At 44.4% G+C, this 21581-nt stretch overlaps 1 protein-coding gene and 1 pseudogene across 1 annotated transcript in view; one reads left to right on the top strand and one right to left on the bottom strand.

Moving 5' to 3' along the window:
* Positions 1-20230, bottom strand: part of DLEC1 (DLEC1 cilia and flagella associated protein) — an 88536-nt gene extending 68306 nt beyond the window's left edge. Inside the window, exons 1-6 of the mRNA XM_068982411.1 lie at positions 19835-20230; positions 18674-18824; positions 4807-4917; positions 3104-3297; positions 2677-2897; positions 1185-1263 (exon numbers count right to left, since the gene is read on the bottom strand). Of these exons, the coding sequence (XP_068838512.1) occupies positions 1185-1263; positions 2677-2897; positions 3104-3297; positions 4807-4917; positions 18674-18824; positions 19835-20230 (1152 nt within the window). The remainder of the gene's footprint in view (positions 1-1184; positions 1264-2676; positions 2898-3103; positions 3298-4806; positions 4918-18673; positions 18825-19834) is intronic.
* On the top strand, positions 6311-17034 carry LOC138087254 (NADH dehydrogenase [ubiquinone] 1 alpha subcomplex subunit 3 pseudogene; annotated as a pseudogene).
* Positions 20231-21581: the final 1351 nt, after the last annotated feature.

Genomic DNA, 21581 nt, shown 5'->3' with positions numbered 1-21581 from the left:
AACTTACAGTTATCAAAAGAAAAAGGTGGGGAGGGATAAATTAGGGATTTGGCATTAACATATACACATTTATATAAAAAAGATAATCAATATGGACCTATTGTATCGCACAGTGGACTCTACTCAATATTATAATTCTATAATAATCGAAATAGGAAAAGAATTTGAAAAAGGATACATGTATACGTATCACTGAATCACTTTGCTGTACACCTGAAGCTAACACAACATTGGAAAATAAAAGTAAAGCCGGGGCTTCCCCGGTGGCTCAGTGGTAAAGAACCCACCTGCCAACGTGGGAGACACGGGTTTGATCCCTGATCCAGGATGCTTCCACATGCCATGAAGCAACTAAGCCTGCGCACCACAGCTATTGAGCTTGTGCGCCACAGCTTGAGAGCCACAACTACTGAGCCTCCCCGCTGCAACTACGGAAGCCCTGGCACCCTAGAGCCTGTGCTGCACAAGAGATGCCATCCCAAGGGGGAAGCCAGTGCACCGCAACGAGAAAGTTGCCTCCACTTTCCAGTTAGAAAGAAGTCTGCGCAGCAACAAAGACCCAGCACAGCCAAAAATAGAGAAATAAAGCAATGAGCCAGATTTAGGCTGTAAGAAATTACAGTTTCTTCTACAAACAAACAGCATTTTAAAAAATAAAAGGATGGAGGAATTATTTTTTAAAAAATGTGGGCAAAATAAGAGATACTCTAACCAAACGCAATATTTGATTTCTGATTTAAAGAAACCAATTATAAATTGACTTAAAAAAAATAAATGGATAAAAATCAGACATGAGTGGATATTAGCTGATATTAAGGAATCACTGCTAATATTGCTGGATGTGATGATGGTTACTCTTTAAAAGTCCTTACCTGTTAAGAGACACTCACTAAAGTATTAACTGAAGAATGACACGCTGTCTAAGCTTTCCCTTAAAATACTCCAATGTACACATGTGCACACAGATGCACACACCTGAAAAAGTGGGGCAACAGATGAAACGAGATTTGCTGGATGCAGGCAACTACTGAAGCTGGGTGATGGGCACAGAGGGAACATGACAGTTTTTCCCCTAGTTTTGTGTATGGCCTGCGTGTGTGTGTGCACGTTTTTAAATTTCCATGGCAAAGACTTTTTAAAAATAAGGAAGCAGAGTGGGATATGTAAAGAAACCAGATTCCTACCTCATAAACTGGTCCAATTTCATAGTCTGTGAAAAATCCGATGGAGGGCTTAGCTAGAAACACTGGAGTATCAGCACAACTGTGGGAGGGAAAGGGAGGGTGAGAGAGGCTGTTAGTTTCATCCCTGTAAGTGATTCATGGAAAATAAATACATTCAAGCCATCAAAGAGATTGGCAACGCATCATCCTTTGGGTTTTATTGTTGGCAAAGCAGGTCACAAAACAATTTTACAGCAAGATTGAATCTTTGTGAAGATATATATAGCTACACATAGCACAGGGAAAACTCTGGAAGCTTAAACACCAATATGTTTTTTTAAATTTATTTTACTTTTACAAACCCTTGTGTCGAGGGCTGACTTTCAACAGATCACAGCGAGGAGCTGCTCTGCTACATACAAAATCCCAAACACCAATATGTTAATTGCATGGTTTATATAGGTGCTATTTTTTCTCAGCAAATCTTTTCATTTTTGGTTTTTCTCTTTTCTTTTTGGCTGCACCAAGTGGCTTCTGGGATCTTAGTTCCTCAACTAGGGATCAAATCCAGGCCCCCTGCGTTAGGAGCACAGAATCTTCCTCACTGGACCACCAGTGAAGCCTAAGTAAATATTTTCTGTTTTTTTTTTTTAATAAAAGCATATTATTTCTCTAATAAATAAATATCAATAGTGTTTTTTTTTTTCCAATTTATTTGGCTGCACCAAGTCTTTGTTGCAGCAGGCAGGATCTTTACTTGTGGCAGGTGGGATTTAGGTCCCAGACAAGGGATCGAACCTGAGCCCCAGAACTGGGGAGCACAGAGTCTTATTCCCCTGACCATCAGGGAAGTCCCACACTAATCATTTTAAATCCATTAAAATTATGAAGCAAATCATTCCCTTTGTATGGACACTTATTGAAATATAGCCAAACGGCTGCCCAGGTGGCTCAGTGGGTAAGGAGATGCAGGTTCGATCCTCTGGGACAGGAAGATCCCCTGGAGTAGGAAATGGCAACCCACTCTAGTATTCTTGCCTGGAAAATTCCATGGGCAGAGCAGCCTGGTGGGCTATAGTCCACGGGGTCCCAAAGAGTCGGACACGACTGAGTGACTGAGCGCACACACTCTTTTAAAGAAGAATCACTATCTGTACTAGTTACTTGTCATTAAGCAGATTTGAACATTTTTATTATCCAAGACACATGAATGTAACGGCAGGAGCACACAGCTATAGAGATGTCTTCCATTTGACCCAGGCTGTTCAGATATAAGCAAACGGCCAACACTAACCATATTCCTCAAGAAAAGGACAGAAAAGCACAAAGCCAGGACTCTGGGGATGTCCTGAGGCCACACCCGCGGGCAGCCCTGAAGCCCTGCTCGACTTGGATCCTGACCCTGGGGCCCCAAACCTCGAGGACCCTCCAGAAGCCAAAGCAGACCCACGACCTTCTTTCTGCGCTTTCCTGTACAGGGTCCGAGTCTCTGAAGAGTCAGGAGAAGACGCACCTCTCCTCCAGCTCTCTGTCCTGGAAGTCTCGTACCCGTGCTGGCTTCTTGGGAGGAAAGAGAAGAGACTTGCCTCCCCACGGAGTGTTAGGAGGGAAAAAGCGAGGGTTTCTCAGGAAGCGGTTCTGACTCTCCATCCTGGCAAGCCGAAGCCGCTCCTGCTGCCTCTGGGGCACCCGCAAATGGTTCATCCAGTTTTTATTCTTCGGTAACCCTGTTTTCTTTGAAATGTGAGAAAAGGATAGAGTCAGTGAGAGGCTGAGGGGGCGTGTGCATTGACATCTTGCTGATCCCGTGACCCCGGATGGCCAAGGACACCCTCCTGTTTTGCTGTGGCTTCATTATGACGTGTATAACCTGGAGCCCCTTCCCCCTCATCATGGCCCTGCCCTCCCCCCCCCCCACCACACCCTGGCTTCAAACTCACCTTGATGGCTGCTCTGGATCTGAGTTTGGCCTTAAAAGACGAGTCCCATGTGAGGCTGTCCATAGTATAGTCCGTCTCCTCCGCAGACGGAGAGGACATCTTCCTGCACGTGGGCTTCTTGGTCAGCTCGTTCTTTGGGATGGAACGTTTCTCAGAACTAAATGTCAGTTTTGAATATCCAGGGACAGAGACACCTGTGGCACCAGGAAAAACATGAAGTTACCAGACCCAGGGGAAGAGGTGACCCATCCAAGATGACTAAATGAAATTATCAAAGGCACCGCCAGCTTCCTTTTTCTAAATGTTCATAGTTCCCACACCAGATGTATTAAATAATCGCCCTTCAGCAACTCAGTTACTCCTGGAACTTACTCTGTATCCTTGAGACTCTAGGGTTCATACTGTATTATTGTTCACTTGTCCAACATGGCCAGGAACAGGAGAGGACCACGGTCACACATACACATGGACACATACCACACACGTGAACACGCCTTTTAAAAGGCTCACATGAGAAATCAAAGCTTGTATTAGCTTTGTAGACTGCAAAATCATCTCCAAAAGGTTAAATGAGGATATTCAACGTTGCCAGGAGTGAAACTGGTACCATCACATCCCCGAGCACAGTGCCAGGTGAGTGCTCAATAACATCTACTCAGTACTCTGCAATGACCTATATGGGAACAGAATCTAAAAAAGAGTGGACTATATGTATGTGTATAGACTCACCTTACCATAGGCCTAAAAATAACCCAACACTGTCAACCAACTATACTCCAATAAAATTGATCTGAAAAAGAAATAGAACCAGATCTCACAGGGGGGAAAAAGAAATCCTCAGTACATGTGAACTCCATCCTTATTTACCTGCCTAAGATAGTATTTGAAAGTTGGTTGGAAACTAAGTGGCTGAGTATCCCAGGTACTTGGTTTTGCTTCCTCTTTCTGGCCTCACCTGTCAGCATGGCCCAGGCCGTCAGTTAAACTCTCTCTTCATCTACATCCTCAATTCTCTGGACCCCCATCCTCCTACCCCAAAGGATTTCTCAGCTCCAAACCCCCAAGAGATCATCAGAGTTCCACTGACTGGGGCTGCTGACGAGCTTATCTTTGGAGCCTGGCACCACCAGGCTGCCATCCAGATGTTTGGTCACAGCATCTACCCAGTGACACTTCCAAAACATTACCTTCCTGCTTAAGCCCACAAGACAGCTTCCCACCCCACTCATTCTCAGAGGGTCTTGCCTCCCACAGCGCAGGAAACTAGCCCTGTATCACATTCACACACACACACAGCCTTCGCTGCTCCCAACCTTCTCTCCACACTCAAAGTCGCTCCTGGCCTGTGAGGGGTATGCAGAACCCGTAGGTCTGTATTCTGAGCCCATGAGACACTTGCTCCCTTGCTCGTCTGTCTGCAGATCTGCCCTCTCGTGATTCATTCAACTACATTTTAAAATAATTTCACATCTTGTCATTGGGCAACTGACTAGGATATCATCACTTTGAGAATCTGAGACTTTTATCTCGTAGGAGTTAGTAAGCTAGTGAGGAAGTGGCATGCTCAGAGCTGGCCCTCCCAATAGCCACGATCAAAAGATCTATGAACAAGGAAATGGCACAAAGGTGGCTGCTGTGGTCCTGCTACTAAAGAACTTCCCTGGAATGGTGTCAGAGGCTCGAAGGCAGTACAGACGCATTACCTCTAGGTGCAGAGCAAAATGGCACTGAATCACTGTAGTAATCATTCGGGCAGATCAAATGGTGCTTCCGTAGCAACTCGTTGTCCACACACCATCTGAAGATGGTCTTCACTACACAGAAGGGAAAGAGAAAAGCTGTTTCGAGGCAGATCGATGTCAAAGAAACTACACTCAAGCTTTCTTCATCCTCCCAGCCTAAACCACCTAACAGAATTCTTCAGTGGTGATTTTGAGATTTAAGAAACTCATCAGTGAGTATTTTAGTTGGTCACTTACAAGAGGCCAACCACTGGGCAAGGATGTGTTGTGGTATTATTTAAGCCAAAATATGGTTACTCACAGAGAGATCAATAAAAAAGCGTTAGGAGAAATAGAGTAGATTGATGGGTGGCCCCAATTTTTCACTCTTCCCTGTATCCATGTGAGTGTGCAGTTCTTATTACTAGAGACAGAGCCCACTTCTTCACCCTTGATGTTGGCCGTATGATGTGCTTTGACCATGAGATACTGGCAGGATTTTGAAAGGTGCTTGTGCAGCTGAGCCTTCCCTCTTGTGTCTTTGCCATCGTCATGAGAAGAGCTCCTGGCCCTTCACCCCGGACCCCAGCAGGAATCCACGTGGAGCTGACCTGAACCCAACATGCAGCAGGAAACCACGTTCAGCTGGACGTGCAGCTGGACGTTGGTCTAGCCAGCTAAGCCCAGCTAGATCAGCCAACCACCAACCGACCAGCAGACAGGAGAGGAGATCTCATTTAATAGAATGGGAAGTTGATAAATAACATCTTGGGTTGATGAGCACGGAAACAGTAGAAAAGGTATATTATTGAGAGGCTTCCAGAAGAATTAGAGCTAAAAATGGCCATGTCTGGCAAGTGGCCTGAAGTTGGGAAAGGTGAGGTGGAGGATTTTTTCCAACAGACTTCTTGAGCAGTGTTAGATTTGTAGCAAAACTGAGAAGAAGGTACAGAGGTTCCCCATGCACTCTCTGCCTCCACACATGTACAGCCTCCCCCTTTATCAACACTCCTTACAACTGAAGATCCCGACACTACACACCATTATCACACGAACCCTGAAGTTTCTATTAGGATTCACTCTTGGTATTCTACAGTCTATGGATTTGGACAAATGTGTATTGACATATGTAGGTGAGGATTTTTTTCTATTTTATTAGAAGTGTTTCTAAACTATTCGATTTTTTAAAACCATGTACACAGGACTTCCCTGGTAGTCCAGTGGTTAAGATTCTGCCTGCTGATGCAGGGAACATGAGTTCAATCCCTGGTCCAGCAAGATTCCACAGACGATGAGGCAACTAAGCTGGTGCACCAAAACTACTTAGCCTGCACTCTAGAGCCCGCGAGCCACAACTACTAAAGCCCGCATGCCTAGAGCTCGTGCTGCGCAACAGAATGCACAACACGGAGAAGCCCGTGGCACTGCAACTAGAGAGCAGTCGCTGCTCACTCCAACTAGAGAAAGTCCGAGTGCACCAACAAAGATGCAGCACAGCCAGAACCCCCCAGCCAACAGGTGGGGGAACAGTGGAAACAGGGACAGACTTTATTTTCTTGGGTTCCAAAGTCACTGCAGGTGGTGACTGCAGCCATGAAATTAAAGGACGCTTGCTCCTTGGAAGAAAAGTTATGACCAACCTAGATAGCATATTCAAAAGCAGAGACGTTACTTTGCCGACTAAGGTCCGTCTAGTCAAAGCTTTGGTTTTTCCAGTGGTCATTTATGGATGTGAGAGTTGGAACATAAAGAAAGCTGAGTGCTGAAGAACTGATGCTTTTGAACTGTGGTGTTGGAGAAGACTCTTGAGAGCTCCTTGGACTGCAAGGAGATCCAACCAGTCCATTCTAAAGGAAATCAGTCCTGAATATTCATTGGAAGGACTGATGCTGAAGCTGAAACTCCAATAATTTGGCCATCTGATGCAAAGAACTGACTCATTTGAAAAGACCCTGATGCTGGGAAAGATTGAAGGAGGAAGGAGAAGGGGACGACAGAGAATGAGACGGTTGGATGACATCACCGTTTCAATGGACACGAGTTTGAATAAACTCTGGGAGTTGGCGATGGACAGGGAGGCCTGGCGTGCTGCAGTCCATGGGGTTGCCAAGAGTCGGACATGACTGGGCAACTGAACTGAACAGCCAAAAAAAAAAAAAAAAAAAACCCAAAAAGAAAAGAAAAGAATCATGTGCACTACTACTTTGACAAAAATTAAGGACTAAATAGGGTGAATGGAAGACTTGAAAGTTTTCAAGCTTTGTTGCTTGTTCCGTTAACAAACATGGTGCTTTAAGAGGACTTGCTGAGATTCCCCTGATGGCCCAGGGGTTATGTGGACTGCAGGGGGCACAGGTTATGCTTCCACTGCAGGGGAGGCAGGTTCAATCCCTCCCTGGGGAACTAGGATCGCACAAGCTGCTGCAGCCAAATAAAGGGGAGGCTGTTTGAATGTAGGGGATTACGGAGTGGGAGAGAGGTCAGGGAATTAGTTCATCATGAAGAACTTTAGCCCACACCACTGAAGCAAGGGGCTCTTAGGACATGATCTGGACTCTTGCTATGAAACTCAAAACTGCTCAGTCATCTGCCCGCTCCTGTTTCTGGAGAACAGAGGCTTCCTTCCAAAATTCACCAAGAGCCTCTCATTGATCCATCCCAGAACCACAGCTGAAAGGGTCATTCTGGGCAAATGTGGATCCCATCTCTCCTCTGCAATACAGAGCCCTCAGCAGGGAGTGGCAGCAATGCCAAACTGACCCAGTCCAGCCCAGTTCCCAAGGACTTGGCAATGGCCTATTTGAAATATTAAAAGATAAGATAAAGCTTCCAGAAAAACGGCAAAGGCCATGTGGCAAGGAGATGTATTCTCTCTCTCCTGATACCATTCCCTCCAAGGTCCTCCCCTAGGCCGTGGGCAGTTCCGTGTCTGCATGAGCGGGCTGGTGGGGCGCAGCTTATTATCAGGGCTTTGGGAAATCTCTCTCCACATCAGGTGTGGACAGTGGACCAGGTGAGCCTTGGACACCCTGCACTGGCCTTATGACCTCTTGTAGGAAGGGTGGGCTTCCTACATGGACCCTGCCCCTGAGCATGGGACTGCAAGGCACTGGCTGCTCCCTTTCCCAAAAGATAATTCAGATAAGACACCAGCAAGGAAAGGGAATGAAAGCACAGAACATTCTGCAAAACTCTGATCTTCCTCCCTCTGGAGAATTTACACGTTTTCCATCTTGTGACATTTGTATTAGCAAAGAGAGAAAGGTTACTTCAGTACCTCAAATAACAATCACCTTCAAGATCAATCATCCAAGTTACAAAAGAGGTTCTTGAGACACCACTCTCTACCCTGAGAAGCAGAACCAGAAAGGTGTCCAGGGAACTGGATTGAGGTCTCTACTTCTGCTATTTCTGAAATAAAAAAGAGAAACCTTCCCAGCAGAAGGCTGAGAAACCAGGGTGGATAACGTCTGCTTGTGACCTAATATTGCGTACTAAGTCACTCAGTCGTGTCCGACTCTGCGATCCCATGGACTGCAGCCTGCCAGGCTCCTCTGTCCATGGAGATTCTCCAGGCAAGAATACTGGAGTGGGTTGCCATTTCCCACTGGGGAATTTCCTAACCCAGGGATCAAACCCACGTCTCTTAAAATCTGTTATTGGCCAGGGGGGTTCTTTATGACTAGCACCACCTAAGAAGCCCATAACTTAATATTATCTTGGGTAAAAAAATAAAATGAAGGTCACTGGGAAAATGCTCTTGGCTGATGTTTATTTCCCAGTTCTCAATGTTTTATTCCACTTTCCTTAAAAGCAAACAAACAAATAATTATGTAACCTCCCCTGATCTCTAGCCAGAAGAATCCTACCAAAGACATGGATAGGATCTGACTCTGGGGACTTGCCAGACAGCAGGCAACCAATAAATCCTCCCGAGAATCCACCACCAGTCATCTCTGCCTGAATCCACGACTGAGGGACGGGGTCTGGCAGCTACACGACTGCTGCGGAGAAGGGGGGACAGGAGACATGGAATCTGCACGGGGTGCTCACTGTCTCATGGGGCTAAGCTTCAGCGAGGGCAGACCTGCCAGGGGACAGGGCCCCACACACCCTAGGGGAAGCCAGCTACAACCGTGTGACACTGTGCATGGAAAATAGGCCTTCCCCCTCCTCCTGACAGAAGACAGACACGGGCTTTGACAGCAGACACAAGTTCAAAGCTGGGTCCCAGCCCTTTTGAGCTGTGGGAATTTAGGGAATCATCTGAGCGCCTCTCTCAATTCCTACACCTGTAAATGGAGAGAAAACCTATCTTACATGGCTGTTGGAAGGATTCCGTGGAATAACATTTGTGAAGCATCTTACCCATCATCTGGTCCCCAGCAGGACCCCATAAGTGTAGAGCTTTCTGAAGCCACTGTATCTTCTACTTCTCCCTCCCTGCAGGCCACAGACACGCCAGGTCTCCTCACCCTAAAAGCACTGTCTCTACTGCCCTGGAAATGATGATTTTCAGGGATGCAGGATGACAGATCAAAGTCTTTGGGGGGAATATAAGGTACCAGGACTTCTTGGAGAAATGGCCGATTCCAGGTCTGGAGCAATAAACACACAAGATGAACCTGGAACATCCGATCATTCCAGAAAGTAAGGAAGTTTACCACAGGCAACCAATGTTATGCCAATAGTCAGGCATCAGCTTGAAAAGGCCCCAAGCGGCTAAAGATGGGACAATCTGAGCATCAACAGGACAATAAACATAACTAGTTATGAAATCCATGAGGAAAAACCAACCAACCAAACCTTTTTACTCATCTTTGGAAGATGTTATGGAAACCAACTCATTATTTTTAAAAACTGGCAGATAAAGGGAGAGAATTAATTCTGCTCCTATCTTGGGGTAATCAGAGTCATCACAGAAAAGTTTCTCTACAGTATTGCAGTACCATTAGCTTTATAATTTGTAACCCCTAATGAAACAATATATCGAGGCAAAAACTGGCAGCATCATGAAATATCAAAGAGATATCAAACACTATGCATCTCCTGAAGGGAGCACACAGCACCATCTATGAACTGGGCTCTCCCCGTCTCCTCTCAAAAGTTGAACTTAAATCTCATAAAGCCTCTAGAAATAACTAGTGAACTGCAAGGAATACAGGGATCATAAGAACAGGTTAAATGATACCACAATGGTGAAATCAGCAAAATCCAGACTATAGACAAATGCATAGAAAAAAATGACCCAGTTTCTTTGACAAAAAAAATTTACCAAGTATCGTCAGAGAGATGGTAGACTGAAAAGAGTTCTTAGCACCGCTGGTGTGGGGATTTGATGAGGAAAACACATACTGGTCAAATCTGAGAATACCTCTCCACAAAATACTAGTCAGTTACAATCTAACATGGAGAACTTAACGTGGAGACACGAAGGTGACCAGGTGATCAGGGCTAACATCACTTGTGCCTCCTGATGTGCGGTAGTGAGAGGAGCCAAGTGCTGGGGGGCTGGAGCAGTCAGCATCATCTGTATGGTGCTGCTGCCAAGCGTGAATTGGAGTTTGGTCACGAGGAAACATTAGAACCACCTTACAGAGTGAAAGGCTTCTCAAGAACTGTCAGGAGGGACTTCCCTGGTGGTCCAGTGGCTAACACTCTGAGCGCCCAACGCAAGGGGCCAGCGTTCGATTGATCCCTGGTCAGGGAATTAGATCCCACATGCTGCAACTAAGACCAAGTACAGCCAAAACAACTAATTAAAAAAAAAAAACACTGTCAAAAGAGAGGATCCTGGGGAGATGGACATACAAAGCACGGGGACTCTGTCTCTCCACCCAGGCGCAGATTGCACTAGTAGAATCAGTCTAATTGAACTACTCTGTAACTATGGCGTCTGTTGAAGACTTGTACTTCCAGGGGGAAGCCTGGACAGGCAATTGCAGTGAAATTAGCATAGGAGCAGCTCCCACCCCTCACTCTCAGTCCCAGGGCAGGCATCTGTGCATGTGTTTCTGGGGCAACCTACACACAACCCATGACAGCCTGGCTGACCCAAAAAGCCTGTCCTCCACGTACCTGGGATCTGGGCTCTGACTGCCAATGACCACACAGGTGCAGGCGAAGAACCGCCTCCCACACTGTGGCATGCCCCTCCTCCTCGAGGTGGAAGCGACTTCTAGGGACTTCAAATGGCTGGCACCCCCTCCTTCATCTTTCTCTTTTCCCTCTTTTGAAAGCCAGATATTAAAGACTAAGACATTCAAAAACAACTGCAGATTAGGGAGAAATCAGAACATGACCACATACACTCAGGGAAGGGTTCAGAAAAGAACCTTAAGATTATAGCTCAGGCGGAACCTCAGCACAGACAGCCAACAGTAACCAACAAACAAAACCAAAAACAATTACAAAATAACCAGCAAGCTCTGTGGAAGGGGGAGAATCTGATTTCTAAAGTCACATAATTATTAGATTCAATGATTAGTTTCTAACAAAAAAAATTGAAAACATACAAAGAAATGAGAAAGTATGGCCCATTCAAAGGATAAAATTAAATCAACAGCAACTGTCCTTGAAAAAAAACCTAACCGCAGTTATACTAGGCAAAGGCTTAGAACAACTCTTTTGAAGACGCTCATAGAGCTATTAATAAAAGAACATGTGGAGAATATCAAGAAAATGATGTACAAAAAAAAAACGTAAATATCAACAGGCAGAAAACCTATAAGGAAGCTAAAAAGACATGTTGGAACTGAAAAGAACACTAACTGAAATGAAAAGCTAATTATTAGAGGGATTCAAAAGCATATCTGAGCAGGCATGAGAATCAGTGAACCTGAAGATACAAAAAAAGGAAATTATTGAGTCAAATGAAAAGGAAAAAAGATTGAGGAAAAGTAAAGAGAGCCTAAGAGGCCTGTGGGACACCAGCAAGTGACTAACATACCCACCGTGGGAGTCCTAGAAGGAAAAGAAAGGGGAAAGGGGCAGAGAGGGGATATCTAAAGAAATAATGGCTGAAAACGGCCCAGATTTAATGCAATCCATGAATATAAACATCCAAGAAGCTCATGAATTATAAGATGAACTCAAAGACTCATATTGACACGTTATAATTAATCATTTGAAAGACAAAGAGAGAGTCTTGAAAGTAGCAAGACAGTAGTGACTCATCACATTCAGAGATCCTCAATAAAGTTGTCAGTAGGCTTTTCATCTGAAAATTTGGAAGCCAGAAGGCAGTGGGTCAATATATTCAAAGTGCTAAAAGGGAAAACTATTAACCAAGAATCCTATATCCAGTAAAAACTGTCCTTCAAAGGGATAGAGAAATTAAGACATTTCCTGATAAACAGAAGCTGAGGGTGTTTGTTACCACTAGACCTGACCGGCAATGCTCAAAGGAGTTTTGTAATGTGAAATGAAAGGACGCTAGACAGTAACTCCAAGCCACATGAAGAAATAAAGATGTCAGTAAAGGTAAATACATGGATAATCATAAAAATTTTCTACATGATTTAAGAGACTAATATATTTAAAGGAAAAAAAAAACTATTAAAGCTAAAACAAAAAAAAACCAAGTTCAAAGTTATGTGCTAAGTTGCTTCAGTCATGACTCTTTGTGACTATAGCCCATGGACTGCAGCCCGCCAGGCTCCTCTGTCCACGGGATTCTCCAGGCAAGAACACTGCAGCAGGCTACCACGCCCTCCCTTCTCCAGGTATCTTCCCAACCCAAGGATTGAACCTGAGTCTCCTATGTCTCCTGCACTGGCAGGCAGGTTCTTTATCTCTACTGCCACTTGGGATGCTCCCCAAGCATACAGTAGTATAAAAAGTTAGTATTATATTAAGCTAGTATTATCACAAAAGTTAGTATTATAGTGACTTTGGTTTGTAACTCCAAGTCTTTATTTTCTACATAATTTACAAGACTAATGGATTAGTTGGTATTTCTGGGCACACAATGTATAAAGATGTAATTCTGTGACATCAACAACCAATAGGGGTGGGGATGGAGATGTAAAGAAACAAAGAATTTTGTATTTATTGAAGTTACGCTGGTATAAATTCAAATGAGAATGTTATAATTTGGGGCTTTTAAATGTAATCCCTAAGGCAACCACAAAGAAAATAGCTGTAGAATATACTCAAAAGAAAATTTAAAAAAGGAAATTTAAACATTTCACTACAAAAACTGACTAAATACAAAATAAGACAGTAACACTGAAGAACTGATGCTTTTGAACTGTGCTGTTGGAGAAGACTCTTGAGGGTCCCTTGGACTGCAAGGAGATCCAACCAGTCCATCCTAAAAGGAAATCAGTCCTGGGTGTTCATTAGAAGGACTGATGCTAAAGCTGAAACTCCAATGCTTTGGCCACCTCATGTGAAGAGCTGACTCATTTGAGAAGACCCTGACGCTGGGAAAGATTGAGGCAGGAGGAGAAGGGGACGACAGAGGATGAGATGGTTGGATGGCATCACTGACTCAATGGAAATGAGTTTGGGTGAACTCTGGGAGTTAGTGATGGACAGGGAGGCCTGGCGTGCTGCAGTCCACAGGGTTGCAAAGAGTCAGACACAACTGCATGACTGAATTGAACTGAACTAATGCAGGAGATGAGGGACAAAACAGATACAAGACAAAAAAATGGCCAAAAAAATGGCCAAAAAAAATGGAAGTTCCTCCTTATGAGTAATTGCTTTAAATGTAATTTTGGCTTTCCTGGTGGCTCAGATGGTAAAGAATATGCAGGCAGTGCAGGAGACCTGGGTTCAATCCCTGGTTCAAGAAGATCCCTGGAGGAGAAAATGGCAACCCATTCCAGTATTCTTGCCTGGAGAATTCCATGGACAGAGGAACCTGGTGGGCTACAGTTCATGGGGTTGCAAAGAGTCGGACACGACTGAGCGACTAACACTTTCTTTCACTTTAAAGGTACATACATTCAACTCTCCAGTCAAAGACAAAAACTGGCAGAATAGATAAAAATACATGATCCAACTAGGTTGCTGTCTACAGGAGACTCACTTTAGATCCAATGACTCAAATAGATTGGAAATGAAAAGATGAAAAAAGATTTCCATGCAAATAGTAATCAGGAGAGGAAGTGGCTATACTAATAGAGGGAAAAAAAAGACTTTTTAATCAAAAAAGGTTACAAGAAGCAAAGAAAGCAAAGAAGGACATTCCATACTAATAAAAGATCCAATAGAGCAAGGATATATAATAAGCATCAACATTTACACGTCTCATGACAGATAATCAAAATAATGAAGCAAAAAATGACAGATCTGATGGGAGAAACAGATAGTTCTATGATAATACTAGTTGGACACTACAGTATCCATTTATAATAATAGAAAGAGTTAACAGGCAAAAGACAAGTAACGAAACAGAGGATTTAAAGAACCCAATAGATTAACTAGATCTAACAGACATATAGAACACTCTATCGAACAATAATGGCATACACATTCTTCTCAAGTGCATTTAAAGAATGAATATCAATCCTCAAATTTTCCACAAAAAAAACTGAAGAGGATGGACCCCTTCTTATCTCATTCAAGAGGCCAGCATTACCCTGATATAAAGCCAGATAAAGACACTACAAGAAGATTACAGCCATTATGAACATTTTGCAAAAATCCTCACAAAATATCAGCAACATACTGAAAGGACAGTTCACCAATATCAAGTGCGATCTGTTCCTGTGATGCAGGGATGGTTCAACATACAAAACTCGATCAATGTAATACACCACAGTAATAGAACGAAGGGGAAAGAGTCCCATGATCACCTCAACTGATACAGAAAATTGTATGAAAAACTTCAGCATCCTTTCATGAATAAAAAAATAAACACAAAGAACTAGGGACAACCAGAAACTATTTCAACATAATGAAAATCATGGATGAGAACCCATAGCAAATGTCATACTCCGTGGTGAAAGACTTAAAGCTTTTCTTCTAAGATCAGGAACAAGGCAGGAATGCCTGCTTTCACCATTTGTAGTAAACATAATACGAGAAGTTCTAACCAGAACTAGGCGAGAATTAAAAGGCATCCAAACTGGAAAGGAAGAAGTAAAATTATTACTGTGTGTGGATGATATGATCTTATAAGTTGAAAACAGTGGGATTCTCCAGTGGCTCAGAAGTAAAGAATCTTTCTATAATGCAGGAAACGCAAGTTTGATCGCTGGGTCAGGAAGATCCCCTGGAGGAGGGCAGGCAACCCACTCCAGTATTCTATTTTTTAAAAAATTCATTTTTACTTGTTTGGCTGTGCCAGGTCTGATCTTCAATCTTCACTGTGGAATATAGTAGTTGCATCATGTGGGATCTAGTTCTCTGACCAGGGATCGAACCCAGGGGCCCCTGCATTGCAAGCCTGGAGTCTTAACCCCTGGACCACCAAGGAACCCCCACTCCAGTATTCTTGCCTGGAGAATCCCAAAGACAGAGGAGCCTGGTGGGCTACAGTCCATAGGGTCTCAAAGAGTCGAACATGACTGAGTGACTGAGCATGCACATACACAGAAAACACTAAAGATTTCATACACAAAAATCCTCTTTAGAACTAAGAAGTGAATTCAGCAAAGTAGCAGGACATAAAGTGAGCACACAAAAATCTGATGCATTTTTATACACTAAAATGAACAATCTGAAAAGGAAATTATGAAAACAACTCCATTCCCAAACGCATCAAAAAGGATACGATACTTGAGAATTAACCATGGAGATCAAAGACTTAAATAACAAAAAATACAAAACTTGGCTGAAAAAAAAGTGAAAGAGGACATAAATGGAAACACATTCCATGTTCATGGATTAGAAGAATTCATATTGTTAAAAATGCCAATACTGGGACTTCCCTAGTGCTTGAGAATCCACCTGCCAATGCAGGGGACACAGGTTTGACTCTTGCTTCGGGAAGATTCCACACGCCACAGGGCAACTAAGCCCATGAGTCACAACTGCTGAGCCAGCGCTCTAGAGTTCCTGTGCTCACAAGAGAAGCCACTGCAAGGAGAAGCCCATGCAAGGAGCCTCTCTACAATTAGAGAGCAGCCTCTGTTCACTGCAGCTAGAAAAAGTCGGTGCACAGCAATGAAGAGCCTGAGCGCCAGGACAAAGACCCAGTATAGCCAAAATATTCTTTTAAAAGTGTCAATACTACCCAAAGCAAAATATGGATTCAGTGAAATCTCTATCAAAATCCCAATGACATTTTTAATGACAGAAATAGTAAAACCCATCCTAAAATCCATTATGGAATCTCAAGGAATATCCGGTAGTCAAAACAATCTTGAATAAACAAAGCGGGAGGACCCACCCACACTTGCTGATTTCAAAACTTACAAGAAAGCTACAGTAATAAGAACACAGTACTAGCATAAGTGGACACAGAAACCAATGGAATAGAATAGAAAGCCCAGAAATAAACCCTCATACATATGGTCAAATGATTTTTGACAATGGTGTCAAAGCCAATAAATAGGGAAAAGACAGTCTTTTCAACAAACGATACCAGGAAAACTGGACATCTTTATCTATAAGAATGAAGTTGGATCCTTCTGTAACACTATGTAACTCAAAATTAATCAAAGACCTAAATCCAAGATCTAAAATCCAAGACCAACACTTAATAAACTCTAGGAGAAAACACAGGGCCAAAACTTCACAACACTGCATTTAGCAATGATCTCTTAGCTACAACACCAAAGGCACAGAAAACAAAAGAAAAATCAACAAATTGGACTTCATGAAAATTAAAAATTGTGCATCAGAGGAAAAGCACAACTCACAAAATGAGAGAAATCTTTTCAAGTCATATATCTGGTAAGGGATTAATAACCAGGATATACAGAGAATTCCTAAAACTCAACAACAATACGATGGATTAAGAACGGGCTTGAGGAGTGCTCTGTACGCCCTCGCTGCCGCTAAGATCAGGCTGGCCGAGAGAATCGCAGCCTTCCCCAAGAATGTCTGTGCCAAGGAACTGGTGCTGGTGGCATCCTTCACCAGTGGGGGTCTCCCTGTAATTCTGCCCACACTCAGCCCCAACACCAAGTACTCGGTCCTGATCAATGGGCCATACCCTAAAAGTTCCCAGTGCCCCTCTAAGACGATGGCAACATGCCCAGCTACCCTCAGGACCCCCGGGGCCCAAGCCTGGAGTGGCTGAAGAAACTGTGAGCTCCTCCATTGACAGGGAGAGGTCCCCTCCCCAATGGCTCCCAATAAATATGTGAAATGTGAAACCCCCCCAAAAAATGGGCTTGAAAAGACATTTCTCCAAAGAAGATACACAAATGGTAAATAAGCACATGAAAAGATACTCAAAATCACTCATCATCAGGGAAATGCAAAATTAAAACCAGAATGAGGTACCCCCTCACACCGATCAGGATGGCTACACAACCCCCCCCCCCAATCAAAAAACTGAAAAATAAGTGTTGGTGAGGGTATGGAGAAATGGGAATCCTGTATACTCTTGGTGGGAAAGTAAAAATGGTACAGGCACTGTGAAAACCAGTATGGTGGTTCCTCAAAAAATTAAAATAGTACTAGTATATGATCTAACAATTCCCCTTCTAGACACAAAACCAAAGAACTGAAAGTGGGATCTCAAAGGGGTATTTGTACGTCCATATTCAGAGCAGCATTATTCACAACAGCTAACACCTGGAAGCAACCCAAGAGTTCATCAGCTGATGAATGGATAAGCAAAATGTAATATATAAGCACAATATTATTTAACGTATGAAGGAAGGAAATTCTGACACAGGCGACAATATGGATGAACCTTGAGGGCATTACACTAAGTGAAACACGCTAGCCGCAAAAAGACAAACACTGCATGACTCCACTTATATGAATACTACTTAGAGTAGTCAAAATTACAGAGACACAAAGTAGAATGGTGGTTGCCAGGGGCTGAAGGAAGGAGGGACTGTGAGGGTATTTTTAATGGGCATATCAGTTGTGTGAGATGAAGAGTTATGGAGATGGATGGTGATGATGTTTGTATAAGATAATGAATGTATTTAATACCACTGAACTGTACTCTTAAAAATAGTTAAGAGGGTAAATTTTATGTTATGTGCATTTTACCACAAACTTTAAAACCTGGGGGAAAACTCAATGGTCAAGAACATAAAAGACAGGAAAAGTTCAAAGAAGGGTCCCAAAGGAAAAGTCTAAAAATGAGCAATGACAGTGGCATGCAGCACGGCTCCCTAGACAGGATGCTAGACCACAGAGGAGAAGCGGGCGCTGTCGAGCAGCAGGGAACACGTGCGGGCCATCTGTGCACTGGAGGATAACACTGCCTCAATGCTGACTCCCTGGCTTAGGGGGCTGGGTGCTGGCGATGTAGGTGAGATTCCCTGCTCTGGAGACATGCACACTGGAGTGTTCTGATAATGAAACAACACTGGTGCCACCCACTCTCCAAACATTTTAAAAAAGACTAGAGAGGTTCTGTGGGTTGCATTTTTACTTTGTTGGTAAGAGTCTTTTGATGTACAATTTCTCATTTTCATGACATCCATTACCTGGTGGCTCAGACAGTAAAGTGTCTGCCTACAATGCGGGAGAGCCGGGTTTGATCCCTGGGTTGGGAAGATCCCCTGGAGAAGGAAACAGCAACCCACTCCAGTACTCTTGCCTGGAAAATCCCATGGACGAGAGGAGCCTGGTAGGCTACCGTCATGGGGTCGCAAAGAGCCGCACACGACTGAGCGACTTCACATTCTTTCAATGAGGTAACACAGTAATATATTAACAACTGGGGGGTTAGAGTGAAGGGCATAGAGCAGCTCATCATACATACCTGGAGGCATCTTGATAAAGGGCTCAAGGAACTGTACTTTGGCCTGGTGCATGGCCCGGTCTTTCTCCGCAAGGGCCCGTGCACGGGCCTGAATGATGTGTCTCTCCAACATTTCAACTTCATCCAGCCGCTGCTTATAGAGCTCCCGAATCTGGCAGGTGGGTGATCAGATGCACAGAAATACAGTGAGATGACTCAACCTCACCCGAGCAGCATTGTTTCCCATGAAGCACAGAACAATCACAGAACTGCAAAGACCACCTGGTCTAACCAGACAGATCTGAACTCTAAGACCCACAGAGGGAAATGGCTCAAAGCTTTTACAGTAAAGTCAGGAACAGTGCCAAGTCTCAAATCCTGCCTCCTGACTACTGGCTTCTCAGTAAAGAGGTCTGTCATCCAAACTCTGAAATACCAAATGCGAGTTAACACACCACCTGTGGTAGACAGAGGGTTGTGTCACTCAGGATAGAAGGACTTGCTGCCCAGCTGCAGGGAGCATAGTGAACTGGTGATAGGTCGAAAGCCTCCAGCTGTCGACCCCTTCAGAATTCACCTCAGCCGCTTGAAAGCATTCAGCTGAGACTCCTTTAAGAAAGTCGTGGGCAGCGTGGCCAGCAGTCAGCCTTATCAGAGAGGACTCAGGACAGCTGCTCTCCTCCTTATACAGATAAGGAAGCAGAGCTGGTATTCCAGAGACTGGGCATGCTTCCTAAAATCTGGGCATGGATGCCTCTCAGTGGTTAAGACTGTGGTTTGTGACACAGACAGGCACCCCAGAGCGGACGTGACTTTCAGCTTTATCATCTCCAGGAAAACAACTATTCTGCTTTCTGTCGTTTCACTTATGTGTGCAATTGTCTGTGTAGAGATGTAAAGAGATAGGTGCTACAGATATACACCTTATGTGTGGAGTGTATTTGCCTAAGAGCGCGTATAGAGTGTCCTTCCACTACAACGTAGGATATACGGCGGAACGGACTTGGTCTGCTCTTTCCCAGCTGCGTACCCCGTGCCTGGAAAAGCGGCTGCACCCGACAGGGGCTGACACTTGCCGAGTGGCTGAGTCGCGCCCTGGGTCCCCAGCACGGCCGCAGATGCGATCCCGCCATCCCCTGGGTGAGCACGCGAAGAAGCGAAAGGGGCGCGGTACCCTGTTACCTGCTGCAGCTGGTCCACGAACTCCTCGTGCCGCGCATCCTCGCTGCCGCGGGCCTTGATCAAATTCGAGCTCACCTCCTCCCCTATCACCTCGGCGGTGTACAAGTTGCGGAAGACGCCGGTGAGCAAGTACGAGATGTCTTGGGTGCGCAGAGAGGTGGGGCGCAAGCGCAGCAGTTGCGGCTCGGGGAGCGGCGGGAGCGAGAGCTGCGCGACAGGGTGGCGCCGACCCCCGAAGCCATGGTGGAAGGACTCGGAGTAGGCGAGGGAGGAGAGCCAGGTGGACTGGCTGGGGTTGCGGATCCGGGCCAGACGCGGGCTGGGCGTCCACGTTGCCCCAGCGAAAGCGTAAGATCCAGACTCAGCCGACTGCGGCTCTCGCTTTCCAGTCTCCATGGCAACTGAGACGCCGCTAACTACCTGCCGCACTCCCACTTCCGGCCTGCCTCTTCCGCTTTCCGTCTGTTTGAGGGTGCCATGAAGCCGTCATCCTCAAATATGCGCACAGCGGTATCGCCTTTACTAAGATGAGCTTAAATAAGTTAAATAAGCAGGGTGACAATATACAGCTTTGATGTACTCCTTTTCCTATTTGGAACCAGTCTGTTGTTCCATGTCCAGTTCTAACTGTTGCTTCTTGACCTGCATACAGGTTTCTCAAGAGGCTGGTCAGGTGGTCTGGTATTCCCATCTCTTTAAGAATTTTCCAGTTTATTATGATCCGAGTTCCAGAAAAACATCTATTTCTGCTTTAATAGATGTTTTTCTGGAACTCTCTTGCTTTTTTGATGATCCAGCAGATGTTGGCAATTTGATCTCTGGTTCCTCTGCCTTTTCTAAAACCAGCTTGAACATCTGGAAGTTCACGGTTCACACATTGCTGAAGCCTGGCCTGAAGAATTTTGAGTATTACTTTACCAGCATGTGAAATGAGTGCAATTGTGCAGTAGTTTGAGCATTCTTTGGCATTGCCTTTCTTTGGGATTGGAATGAAAACTGACCTTTTCCAGTCCTGTGGCCACTGCTGAGTTTTCCAAATTTGCTGGCATATTGAGTGTAGCACTTTCACAGCATCATCTTTCAGAATTTGAAATAGCTCAACTGAAATTCCATCACCTCCACTAGCTTTGTTCATAGTGATGCTTTCTAAGGCCCACTTGACTTCACATTCCAGGATGTCTGGCTCTAGGTGAGTGATCACACCATCGTGATTATCTGGGTCGTGAAGCTCTTTTTTGTACAGTTCTTCTGTGTATTCTTGCCACCTCTTCTTAATATCTTCTGCTTCTGTTAGGTCCATACCATTTCTGTCCTTTATTGTGCCCATCGTTGCATGAAATGTTCCCTTGGTATCTTTAATTTTCTTGAAGAGATCTCTAGTCTTTCCCATTCTGTAGTTTTCCTCTATTTCTTTGCATTGATCGCTGAAGAAGGCTTTCTTATCTCTTCTTGCTGTTCTTTGGAACTCTGCATTTAGATGCTTGCATCTTTCCTTTTCTCCTTTGCTTTTCGCTTCTCTTTTTTTCACAGCTATTTGTAAGGGCTCCTCAGACAGCCACTTTGCTTTTTTGCATTTCTTTTCCATGAGGATGGTCTTGATCCCTGTCTCCTGTACAATGTCATGAACCTCATTCCATAGATTATCAGGCACTGTATCAGATCTAGTCCCTTAAATCTATTTCTCATTTCCACTGTATAATCATAAGGGATTTGGTTTAGGTCATACCTGAATGGTCTAGTGGTTTTC

The sequence above is a fragment of the Capricornis sumatraensis genome, chromosome 10, assembly GCF_032405125.1.
Source record: "Capricornis sumatraensis isolate serow.1 chromosome 10, serow.2, whole genome shotgun sequence".
NCBI lineage: Eukaryota > Metazoa > Chordata > Mammalia > Artiodactyla > Bovidae > Capricornis > Capricornis sumatraensis.
This window is presented reverse-complemented; position numbering and strand designations above follow the sequence as displayed.